Source organism: Podarcis vaucheri, assembly GCF_965113315.1.
Source record: "Podarcis vaucheri genome assembly, chromosome: Z".
Lineage (NCBI taxonomy): Eukaryota > Metazoa > Chordata > Lepidosauria > Squamata > Lacertidae > Podarcis > Podarcis vaucheri.
In genome coordinates, this window is record NC_138758.1 from 41,565,314 (window position 1) to 41,578,449 (window position 13,136).

The 13,136-nt window shown below is 46.2% G+C and overlaps 1 protein-coding gene and 1 pseudogene across 2 annotated transcripts; one reads left to right on the forward strand and one right to left on the reverse strand.

The window, feature by feature from the left end:
- LOC309523691 (uncharacterized protein) lies at positions 1–13,044 on the forward strand. Its single transcript, XM_082207730.1, has 2 exons — positions 1–232; positions 10,841–13,044. Exon 2 carries the CDS (start codon positions 10,884–10,886, stop codon positions 12,207–12,209), a length of 1,326 nt encoding a protein of 441 aa, XP_082063856.1. The 5' UTR covers positions 1–232; positions 10,841–10,883; the 3' UTR covers positions 12,210–13,044.
- On the reverse strand, positions 6,250–10,175 carry LOC309524270 (nucleic acid dioxygenase ALKBH1 pseudogene; annotated as a pseudogene). Its single transcript has 2 exons — positions 10,172–10,175; positions 6,250–7,260 (listed from the first exon to the last, which is right to left on the reverse strand). The product of its transcript is annotated as a nucleic acid dioxygenase ALKBH1 pseudogene (transcript).
- Positions 13,045–13,136: the final 92 nt, after the last annotated feature.

Sequence of the window (13,136 nt, forward strand, 5' to 3'; positions counted from 1 at the left end):
TTTCTCCTGCGATGAACAAGACAAGACATCAGACTATTGCCTGATGGTCTTATACATATTTTTGGGATAGATTGGAAGAGCTGGGGATTCTTTGCATTAACTTTTCTGATCCAGGAAGTGTTTTTGAAACATGCTTGCCCTGGGGGATTTTCTGGTTTTTTATTTGTAGGCTGAAAAGGAGGAGGGAAATAGACAATTGGCACTTTCCTGTGTGACCTGAAGACAAAAGCAGGTACTGTGTCCCATTTTACCTTTGTCTTGTTGTGCTAAATGTGTTAATTACGCTCCTTGGTGGTCTCTGAAAAACATTTTAAAAATGTGCTTTGCTTAATGGTAGTAACATTTTAATAATATATGAAGAAAGTACATAAACCTGGATCTTTCAAAAGACAGTTACTTGAAGCTGTTTGGAGGGTTTTATCTTTGGCTGATGACTTTTCTCTTCTCCAGTAATTGCTGTTTTTACTGATATTTTTTATTAATTAATTAATTTTGCTTATGTCCTGCTGCTATGCGTGTTATAGATTTGAGGTCTTTGTGTGTGTCTCATCCGCTTAGTTATTTAGTATAAATGTGATCCTTTACAACCTCTGTGCTACTGACTCTCAAACTATGGGATTGTTGAAATATATACAGTGGAACTTCAGGTTGCGGATGTAATCCATGATGGGGGAACATCCTGAAGCGCTGCGCCGGCGCGGGCACGATTTGGCACTTCTGTGCATGCGCGAGCTGCGAAACCCGGAAGTAACCCCTTCCGGTACTTCTGGGTTTCCTACGGTCCGCAATCCGAAAATGCGTAACCTGAAGCATCCGTTTCATGAGGTTTGACTGTCCAAATATATACAACAAAAATTAATCTATTTGAGTCAAGCCACTAGACCCAAATTTTTAAAGCAATGCAGACTAAAGTTGCTTCTGCCCCCTCCCCCTCCCCCTGATTAGGAGGCCTGAAGCTTAAGCATCATTAGTTTCATAGTAGATCCACTTGTGTGAGTGAGTGTGTGTGTGTGTGTGTGTGTGTAGATAGATGATAAAGGTAAAGGTACCCCTGCCCGAACGGGCCAGTCTTGACAGACTCTGGGGTTTGTGCGCCCATCTCACATCTATTGGCCGGGGGCCAGCGCTGTCCGGAGACACTTCCGGGTCATGTGGCCAGCGTGACAAAGCTGCATCTGGCGAGCCAGCACAGCACACGGAACGCCGTTTACCTTCCCGCTGGTAAGCGGTACCTATTTATCTACTTGCACCCGGGGGTGCTTTCGAACTGCTAGGTTGGCAGGCGCTGGGACCGAACGACGGGAGCGCACCCCGCCGCGGGGATTCGAACTGCCGACCTTTCGATTGGCAAGCCCTAGGCGCTGAGGCTTTAACCCACAGCGCCACCCGCGTCCCATGGATAGATGATAGATAGATAGATTATAGAAAAATTATTATATTTCTGTTATTTATCCCAACAAAATATCTAAAAACACAGTAAAAGTTCAAACATCAAAAACTTCCCTGTACCAGTGGCTGCCTTCAGATGTCTTCTAAAAGTTGTGTAATTCTTTATCTCCTTCACATCTGATGGGAGGATGTTCCACAAGGTGGGTGCCACTATGAATAAGGCCCTCTGCCTGGTTCATAGTTGTCAACTCTTCCCTTTTTTTAAAGGGGAATTCCCCTATTCCGATTAGGATTCCTTGCAAGAAAAGGGAAAAGTTGACAGCTATGGCCTGGTTCCCTGTAGCTTCACTTCTCGCAGTTAGGGAACCACCAGAAGGCCCTTAGAGCTGGATCTCAGTGTTTGGGCTGAACAATGGGGGTGCAGACACTCCTTCAGGTATATGGGGCCAAGGCTGTTCAGGGCTTTAAAGGTCAGCACCAACACTTTGAATTGTGCTCAGAAATGTACATGCGCTTCAATATTTCTCTGATTAAAATAAGGACATCCCATTCCATAATGATAATTTTACTATTTATTCCCCACACATCTTATTGGGTTGCCCCAGCACTCTGGGCAGCTTCCAACATATATAAAAACGTAATAAAACATTAAAATTTAAATACCTTCCCAATATAGGATTACCTTCAGATGGCTTGGGGGTTGGATAACTCCATACCCTCCAACATTTCTCCAGTGAAAATAGGGACATCCTAAGGAAAAGCGGGACATTCCAGGATCAAATCAGAAACCAGGACAGCTTCTCTAAATCAGGGATGTCCCTGGAAAATAGGGACTATTGGAGTGTCTGAATGTACTGGGAGCCAATGTAGATCCTTTAGGGTTGTTGTTCTATGGTCCTGGCAGCTGCTCCCAGTCACCAGTCTAGCTGCTGCATTCTGGATTGTAGTTTCCAAGCCATCTTCAAAGATAGCCCCACATAGAGCACATTGCAGTAGTCCGATAACCAGAGCGTATACCACTCTGGCAAGACAGGGTGCAGGCAGGTAGGGTCTCAGCCATTGTACCAGGTGGAACTAGTAGACAGCTACCCTGGACACATAATTAACCTGAGCTTCCATGGACAGCTACATGGGTGTAACTAATGGGGTGCAGGGGGCAGCCCCCCGCCCCCAGGTCAAGTAAAACTATCTAACTGACCAATCATGTTCCCCTGAACCAAGCCCTGTCCCCCCAACAAAAATCCTGGCTACACCCATGGACAGCTAAGTCCGAAATGACTCCAAGGCTGTGCACAGTTATTCAAGACAAGGGAGTCCCCCACACCTACCGATCCTGTGTCCCCCAGAAACAGTCCTACCATCCATCCTCCAACCGCATCCAGTCACTCACTGGTTCCGATTTAAACAAGAGGTAGAGCTGGGTACCATCCACATATTGGTAAATACCCAGTCCAAACCCCTGATGATCTCCCTCAGTGGTTTCATATAGATGTTGAAAAGCATGGGGTAGAGTACGAAGCCTTGAGGCACCCCACAAGTGAGTGCCCAGGGGTCCAAACACTCATCCCCCTACACCACTTTCTGGACATGGCCCAGAAGGAAGGAGCCTAGGTTGATGGTATCAAAAGGTGCTGAGATCCAGCAGAACTAGGAAACAGCTTTCACCTTTGTCCCTAGCCTGCTGGAGATCATCTACTAGGCAGTTTCAGTCCCATGATGGGGCCTGAATACTGATTGGAAGGGATTCAAATTGTCCACATCCCTCAGACGTGCCTGGAGTTGTTCTGTGACCATCTGCTCAGTCACCTTGCCCAGAAACGGAAGATTTGAGACAGAGTAATAATTGGCTATAATGGCCAGGTCCAAATCGGGGCAGAAGAAGGGGTGGGGTGGGGCAGACCGCCCCAGGTGTCTTCGCTGAGGGTCCCAAGCCTACCCTGAGCTGTCGGGGGGAAGGAGGAGGAGCTGCGCCACTTTGCCAGCAGCATTCCCCCCTTCCCCTTCATTTTGACAGCTTGAGGGAGGCTTGGGAGTTGTGACAGGAGGTGTGCCGAATGTCCACCATCGGTGGCTCACTCTGCCCCCAGCTGCAGGGCACACATGCCGCTCCATGCACCCAAGCAGCTATCCTGCGCCATGGAGGGCACCCTCTGCGCCTGGCGCCCCTCGGGAGTACGCCTGCCCTGGGCAGCGCGGGCATATGCTCCACCACTGGTCCAAATATGGTTTTTAAAGAAGCAGTTTAATTATATAATTTGTGTGTGCATGCTATAATATATATTGGTGGTGCACAATGAGATAGTTAAACTTTATGAAAAGTATAAAATCATAAATTGCAGAACAAATTACCAATGCTGAAACAAATTAATTCTCTAAAAATGTTAGATTAAAGCTCTCTTGCTGTTGTTTTTTAAGGAAGGCTCACACCTGTATTATGGAATAGGAGGGCACAGTGAGGCATGGACACAATTGCACCTGAGTGCCGTCTATGGATCTGGGGAGTTCTGGGGTGCAATATCTGTTACAGGTGTGACTGCCCTGTAAGACCATATGAATGTGCCTGCTATGGTGACAAAGAAGGCCTACTTTGCTGCGTTCATAAAATCCTCAAGTAGTTGCCCAGTAGAGCAATTTCCATTTTCTGAAACAGTATAGGAACTAAACCATGGTCATCTTTCAAAACTTTACCTTCTCCAAGTTTTGCAGTGTAGTTCTCCAGCCAAGCTATGTGCACAAACTTGCGTAGACTAAAGTACGCATAAAAAATATACCGTACATATTTGTGAAAATATCACATAAAAATGCATTATGTTGGACCACATTTGACTCCTTGTTGCAGAAGAAAGGCTTTTTGGTTTGGGATGGTCTTTACTGACCATTTCTCCCCAAAAACAGCTTATGGAGAATAAATTGAGGGGAGTCAGGGATGGAACTTGGACTTCCCATTCCTCTCCCTCCCATCAAATAAAACAAGTCTTCAGCTAGTATTTAAGAGAATCTGCTCTACATTTAATCTGGAGAAGAGACATTTTAGAGGCAAGACAACAGCCACCTTTAAATATTTAAAGATGGAGTCAGCTTTTCTCTTGCTGAGGAGGGGAAACTTGAACCAAGAACTAGGATCTCAGCTAAACTTTATGGCACGACCTTAAGAAGTGCATCCCCCACTGACCTCCAACTCTGAGCAGGTATATAATGGACCACGAAGCCTTTCAGGTTTCTGCCAGTCTTTATGGGCTGCAAAACTCTTTGCTGCAACCAACTAACATGATTATCTCTCTGTACAGTTTTAAATTTTGTCGCTTATATACAGTGGTACCGCTAGTTACAAATGCCTCAGGTTACAAACGCTTCAGGTTACAAACTCCACTAACCTGGAAGAGTTATCTCGAGTTGAGAACTTTGCCCCAGGATGAGAATGGAAATTGTGTGCCAGCGGCGCAGTGACAGCAAGAGGCCCCATTAGCAAAAGCACATCTTTAGTTAAGAACAGTTTTAGGTTAAGAATGGACCTCTGGAACTAATTAAGATGTGGTACTTCTAGTTACGAACCTAATTTATTCCAGAGGCCACCGGCACACAATTTCCATTCTCATCCTGGGGCAACGTTCTCAACTCAAGGTAACTCTTTCAGGTTAGCGGAGTTTGTAACCTGAGGCGTTTGTAACTTGAGGTACCACTCTACTGCCCTTTATCAAAAGACCGCGCGGTTTACATTACAACATAGGTTTCCAAGCTCCCCACCACCTGAGATGGGCTACTTGAAAACTGCTGGGGGTCTTGGCAGACCACCTACCATATTTTTCGCTCTATAAGATGCACCTGACCATAAGACACACGTAGTTTTTAGAGGAGGAAAACAAGAAAAAAAATGTTCTGAATCAAATGTTGAAGAAGAAGGAGGAGGGAGGATCAGGCTAAGGCATCACGACAAGAGTGATCTTATGGAGTGAACGCAGGCTGCGCAGCTCTCCCTCTTGCTGTTCTGGCTTTAGCGAAAGCAATGCAAAGCCTTTTCAGCAAAGTGGGACAAGCAAGAGGGATAGCTGCGCAGCCTGCGTTCACTCCATAAGACGCACACACATTTCCCCTTGCTTTTTAGGAGGAAAAAAAGTGCATCATATAGAGCGAAAAATACGGTAATTGTTTTCTGCCTGCTGTAGATGCTGTATGCTTTTACATTTTATTTTTATTGCTTGCTTCATGTATAGAGCATTTTATTGGAATACAGTTTGAGTCCACCTTGTCAGGAAACAGCACTAACACGCCTTTGTCTTGTGCACCCAGTATATGTATACTGATGCCCTGATATAGCAGGCGTGATATTTCCAGCCCAAGGGCCACATTTCCTACTGGGCAGCCTTCCGGGGGCCATGTGCCAGTGGTGGGCAGAGCCAGAAGCAAAAGCAAGTGGAACAATTGATGCAAATGATGCCTTTGTATAACAGGCTAACATCTTCACACTCACCCATTCCTCTCCACTCAGTCTAGTAAGAGGCATTGCCAGAGTTTCCAGCACACATTTGAGCCTGGCAAAGACATTCAAGGACACTGTGAAGCAGGGTCAGTAGGGAATGTGGCAGGGGAGTGGGTGTGATATGATGAGAATCTTTTCTTTCCCCAAGGAATGTATATTATATTCAGACAGTGTTAACCAAAGTGGCATTCTTTGGTTGTGTGACCTTGGGAGAAACACAACACAAGTGGTCTTTTGGCCATGTACTCTGCCCACAAAGTTCAAAACATTTTGTTATACATCCAATGAGTATGTTGCTGTTTTAGTTGCTGCTCCATATGGCCAGGCTGCTCCTGGGTTGTTACCAACACAGTCTATGTTGGAGGAAGGGGAAACTGCAGGTTTCAGCTGTCTTTACCAGACTTGTGCTTTTTTATTTTGCTGTGCTCCTCATGATAAGAGCCTAGGGAGGAAACATCCAGGTCTCTCTCTGTCCTGGCTTCACTTGGGAAGCTCTGACCTTCAGCTGGTACCTGCCTGACAATCATGTTGATATGGGATGCTTGCAGATATTTGGCACAGACCTGCTTGTCCTCTTGAGAGCAGGGCTCCATAACAGAGTCTTCAGGAAGGTCAGCTGAGAGAGGCAGCTCCAGACAAGAAGGAAAGGGCTTCCCCTCCAGGTTGGGCAGAATCCTGGGGCATACGTGGTACAGCAGGCGGCTGTAGCCGGACATGATCATCATGTCCCCACTGTGCATGAACATAGCCACAGGGGCTTCATCTCGTTTCAGCCCCCCTAACAAAAATATGGATGACTGTCCAAAACTGAATGATAGAAGTGGCTGAAAACAGTCCAATTTGGACTCATCCACATGAATTCCCAGAGATGAAAGTGATGATAGTTCAGAATCTCTGCTTCCCCTTGGAAATGTGGAAGACCACAAGCTTTAGCTCCTTGCTCTGAGAGGAAAGCCAAGTCAGATGGAAAGGGGGTGTAGTGGTTGGCTGAATATTTATTTGTATTCCATTTATAATGGTGACACAAAGTCACCCAGCAAAGCTTTTCCAGTAAAGTTATTGAGGCCCATTTGCTGGAACTTTTGTTTCGCAACTGATACTGACTTTCCCCCCACAGATCAGCGGTCTCCGCAGAAGACAAGCACATATCCAAATTGCACACATTAGGCTTCTGGGTGTACGTCTTCAGGCACTGCTTCACTAGTGATGCTGGCAGCCTGGAATGAAGGGATCTGGGGTAAATATAACCCCTGGGTAGTTATTGAGACCATAGGCTTTCCATTGGCTGGACGCAGTCTTGCTCTGTAAGCATTGTGATGACTTACTGAAGAAAAACTCAGGGGAGAGCTGACAATCTGAGGAGTTACCGGAATTTTGCGCCCCATAAGACGCACCTAGATTTTAGGGGGGGAAATAAAGGGAAAAAAATTTATCTCCCCCCCAGGTGCGCTGCGCTACACCAGGAGCTTGGGGCGTGCGGAGCTCAGCGCACCCCAAGCTTCTGCGTGCCGGCAAGGTCTCCGCTAGCGTGGGAGAGCCGGGCGCCTCTCCCAGGGCTAGCGGACCCCTGCGCTAATCCAGAAGCTTGGGGCGAGCTGAGGTCAGCACGCCCCAAGCTTCTGCATGCCGGCAAGCAGTCCGCTGCCGCCCCAAGCCTCCCGCACCCAGCGGGACCTCCTGCCGGGCGCGCGAGGCTTGCAGGCATTCGCCCCATAAGACGCACCCCGATTTCCCCTTCATTTTTGGAGGGGAAAAAGTGCGTCTTATGGGGCGAAAAATACGGTAGTCAAGAATTCCACACCTCAGTACACCTTTTATAATAATAATAATAATAATAATAATAATAATAATAATAATAATAATAATTTATTATTTATACCCCACCCATCTGGCTGGGCCTCCCCAGCCACTCTGGGCGGCTTCCATAAAAACCAAAAATACAGTAAAATATCACACGTTAAAAACTTCCCTGAACAGGGCTGCCTTAAGATGTCTCCTGAATGTCAGGTAGTTGTTTATCGCTTTGACATCTGCTGGAAGGGCGTTCCACAGGGCGGGTGCCACTACCGAGAAGGCCTTCTGCCTGGTTCCCTGTAGCTTTGCTTCTCGCAATGAGGGAACCGCCAGAAGGCCCTCGGCGCTGGACCTCAGCGTCCGGGCAGACTGATGGGGGTGGAGACGCTCCTTCAGGTATACTGGACCGAGGCCGTTTAGGGCTTTAAAGGTCAGCACCAACACTTTGAATTGTGCTCGGAAACGTACTGGGAGCCAATGCAGGTCTTTCAAGACCGGTGTTATATGGTCTCGGCGGCCGCTCCCAGTCACCAGTCTAGCTGCCGCATTCTGGATTAGTTGTAGTTTCCGAGTCACCTTCAAAGGTAGCCCCACGTAGAGTGCATTGCAGTAGTCCAAGCGGGAGATAACCAGAGCATGCACCACTCTGGCGAGACAGTCCGCAGGCAGATAGGGTCTCAGCCTACGTACCAGATGGAGCTGGTAAACAGCTGCCCTGGACACAGATTTGACCTGTGCCTCCATGGACAGCTGTGAGTCCAAAATGACTCCCAGGCTGCGCACCTGGTCCTTCAGGGGCACAGTTACCCCATTCAGGACCAGGGAATCCTCCACACCTGCCCGCCTCCTGTCCCCCAAAAATAGTACTTCTGTCTTGTCAGGATCCAACCTCAATCTGTTAGCCGCCATCCATCCTCCAACCGCCTCCAGACACTCACACAGGACCTTCACCGCCTTCACTGGTTCTGATTTAAAAGAGAGGTAGAGCTGGGTGTCATCCGCATACTGATGAACACCCAGCCCAAACCTCCTGATGATCTCTCCCAGCGGCCGCATGTAGATGTTGAAAAGCATGGGGGAGAGGACAGAACCCTGAGGCACCCCACAAGTGAGAGCCCAGGGGTCTGAACACTCATCCCCCACCACCACTTTCTGAACACGGCCCAGGAGGAAGGAGCGGAACCACTGTATAACAGTGCCCCCAGCTCCCAGCCCCTCAAGACGGTCCAGAAGGATGCTATGGTCGATGGTATCAAACGCCGCTGAGAGATCCAGCAGAACTAGGAAACAGCTCTCACCTTTGTCCCTAGCCCGCCGGAGATCATCAACCAGTGCGACCAAGGCAGTTTCAGTCCCATGATGAGGCCTGAATCCTGACTGGAAGGGATCCAAATGGTCCGCTTCTTCCAGGCGTGCCTGGAGTTGTTCGGCAACCGCTCGCTCAATCACCTTGCCCAGGAATGGAAGATTTGAGACTGGGCCATCGTGGCCGCATCTAAAGATGGTTTTTTAAGAAGCGGTTTAATAACCGCCTCTTTCAGCGGGTCTGGGAAGGCTCCCTCACAGAGGGAAGCATTCACCACCCCACGAAGCCCATCGCCCAGTCCTTCCCGGCTAGCTTTTATAAGCCAGGATGGGCAAGGATCCAGGAGACAGGTGGTTGGTTTCACTCGTCCAAGCAGCCTGTCCACATCCTCGGAGGTAACAGATTGAAATTGATCCCACTCAACTTGACTAGACAGAACTCTAGCACTCTCCCGCCCCGGCCCTGCTCCCACGGCGGAGTCTACTTCTTCCCGAATCTGGGCGATTTTATCTGCAAAAAACTTTGCAAAATCATTGCAGGAGAACATGTGGCCCGTACTGGGCCCTGATGTTGCAGGTGGTTCCGCTAAATTGTGAACCACCTGAAAAAGTCTCCTGCTGCTGTTTTCTGCAGATGCAATAGAGGCGGTGAAGAAATTCTTCTTCGCCGTCGCTATCGCCACTTGGTAGGCTCGACGTTGAGCTCTAACCTGTGTCCGGTCAGATTCGGAATGAGTTATCCGCCACCGGCGCTCTAGCCGTCTCAACGATTGTTTCATTGCCCTCAGATCCGTGGAAAACCACGGGGCTGTCCGGGCTCCATGCAATCGGAGAGGGCGCTTCGGAGCCAAACAGTCAATAGCCCTGGTTAACTCCACATTCCACATTATGGGTTTCTGGCCTACCCACCCCTAAAAAACTCACCCCCAGCTCTGCCACAGGAGAAGCCTTCACAACTGCATCCATCTGGCATTCCTGCTCAGCAGCAAAAAAAAGATGATGAGAATCTTAAAGGACAAACAGAGAGGCTTGGAGGTCTGCATTCAGCCTCTAGGCTTCAGGTTCTCCACCCCTGCTATAGAGCTTTAGAAGTAATTTTTTAAAATTCTGAACTCAATTCATATACACCTAACTATGCAGATGATGTAGCATATATTCTTGTTGCATATATGACACTGTATTTGAAGAATGCATGTTTTGACATACCCATATTTAAGAACTGGCAATATATTTATTTACTGTCATACTGTTTGATGCCTTTTGTTGTAGTATGAAATTAATTGGAGCTGTGTCAATAACCACAAACAGATTTTCCTGCCTCACCTTTGTGAATTAGTCATATCTGCAGTGAATTATTAATATTTGCATATTTCTCCCTGTTCTGGTCTCTTGTATAGAAAAAAAATCCATCACAATAATTAAGTTTTAAAGCTTTACTTCAGAAACTTGATTTAAATATTATGAAAACAGTAATTGATACATTGTCTCAGTTATACATTTCCCTTCTTACATGCACTGGTCCCAGTATATGGCTCTAGAACATCTCAAACCAGGTTTTCCAGCTAAAAATAAATGAACTTTGTCCCGTTCTGTTTCCTGCTTGCTTGCATCTTCGGCAACACCCAGAGAAGATCTGTGTCAGCTTGCAACAACTCTGTGACTCCGAATGGGCTACTTCATAAACCTAAATAAACATTAAGAAATTCTATTCAAAGATCCATGGCCAGTCACAATTCTAGCCCATGGAATATATTGCAATGGAAAAATACAAGCTCTCATCATGTGTTCATAGATTTTTCACAGTAACTTAAAATACAATAAAATTACTATTTTATGTAACATTAAAAAACTTCAACAACCTTCTCTCTGTTGCAGGCTCAGCAGTGGAACAGATGCTGGTGTGGATCTCAAGCTGGAAATGATGTTCCGTTTTCGAAGAAAAACTTTTTTAGCTACAGTGGTATGTCTGGTGGCTCTTGCCTCTATACTAACACTTTCCTACTACCGGATACAGAAATACCCTTTACTACCCAAACCTGTTGCACAGAAAGAAAAAGACCTCTGCAAAGGATGGGTCACCAATAACTCAATCTCTGCTTTGAGTGACAACAGATCTTTTATTATCACTCCATACTTCGATGACAGGGTGGAAAGGCAGACTCGGGTGATTGGGATTGTACATCACAAGGAAGTTAAGGACCACTATTGCTGGTTTTGTTGCCCAGCTGATGATGTGGCCTTTATCTCTAAGGCTGTAATAGAATTCCACTTGGATCGTTTTGGATTTCCGTATGTGGTCACAGACTTGATTTGTTTGGAACCCTCACACTGTGAGCCTCGTTACATGGCATTGCAGTCATCTGGCGAAGGATCTGACAGTGGCATATCACCACGGTTTGAAATAAAAAATCGCCAGCGACAGAGCACTCTGGTGGACTTCACAGTGTGCATCTCCACCATGTTTGGAGACTATAACAACGTCCTCCAGTTCGTGCAGAGCATGGAAATGTATAAATTCCTTGGAGTGCAGAAAGTGGTGATCTATAAGAACAGCTGCAGCCAGTTGATGGAGAAAGTCCTTCAATTCTATGTGGTGGAAGGGACTGTGGAGGTGGTGCCCTGGCCAATCACATCCTATCTCAGTGTTTCTAATAAATGGCATTTCACGAACGATGGGACCAAAATTGGCTACTATGGACAAATCGCTGCTCTGAATGACTGCGTCTACCGGAATATGTACAGGAGCAGGTACGTTCTGCTGAATGACATTGATGAAATTATTCTTCCCGTTCAACATATGAATTGGAAAACCTTGATGCAAAACCTTGAGAAACAAAATCCGGAGATTGGTATCTTCCTCTTTGAGAACCACGTTTTCCCAAATAATGTCTTCACCTTCCCCCCTGTTCATGTTCCACATTCTTGGAATATGGTACCTGGAGTCAACATCCTGCAGCATGTCCTCCGAGAACCAAACAGGAAAGAGATCATAAACCCAAGAAAAATGATTGTTGATCCGAGGAAAGTGGTTCAGACGTCTGTTCACTCTGTCCTTCAGGGGATCGGAGGCAGTGTGGAAGTCCCTGCAGATGTTGCAATTGTCTTCCACTGTCGGTCTCCTTTGCAACCAGATTTGCCCAGGGAATCCCTGATCAAGGACACAATACTCTGGAGATATAACACATCACTAATAGGCAGAGTTAACAAAGTGCTACAGAAGATACAATTTGAAGTGGTGAAGTAGTAAACACAGGAAACATTACTGATATTTCTCTTTGGAGGTTCACCCAAAGAGTATTTGGGAGCAAGTTGTACAGGATGAATTTCCAATGCATGTTCAAGAGAGGAGTATCATGAATTCAAAAGGAACATGTTTGTTCTTGAGAATGTGATTCAGGGAGCTACAGAAAAAGTGAAGGCATAATTTGTCATGCATTGCAAAAGTGCACTAGATATAGGAAATGATGGGTCAGAGACCCAGTGGTCCGTCTGTGTCAGCATCCCATCTATGATAGCAGCAAGATTTTTCTGAGGTCATGGACCAAAGTCAAGAGTAGCCATCAAAGGCACTATCCTTTTTGTACTGAGCTCCTAGCAACAATTTTAAGGATTAGGGTTATATTCACTTTCAGTTCTGCTCAGAATAGACCCATTGTAAAGAATGAACATGACTAAGTGAGATCCATTAATTTCAATGGGTCTCCTCCAAGTGCAACTTAGTTGAATACGACCCATCCTTGATGAAGGATCTGTTTAACTCATCCAGTACTGTGTGTAGTCTGTATATAAATATATCAGATATAAATATAAATATCAGTGTCATACGTGCATATCATATATATAATTGCAGAATGCTTCTGTTCAAAATTCCAGCTGGCCGTTCCCTTTTCTAGGTTATTCCATTCTGTCCATCTTCCCAGTATTCCATGGTCCATGAGTACACAGTCCTTGTGGTTCTCCCAAATGAGCTGCTATCTCCTACTTTTATATGTGTGAAAATCTTGGCTATACAAGAAATGGCACGCACAGGCTGAATGATGGAAAAATAAAGAATAATACATCTAACACACAAAGAAAAAGGTGATGAGAACTCTTTACCACTTAGATGAGTTCTACAATCAGCATAATGTATAGTTGTAGAAAAATTGTCACCTGCAAATTGAGTAGATTT

Excerpts from the sequence above, each read along its gene's own strand:
- LOC309523691 (XM_082207730.1), top strand. The coding sequence starts at position 10,884 with ATGATGTTCCGTTTTCGAAGAAAAACTTTTTTAGCTACAGTGGTATGT.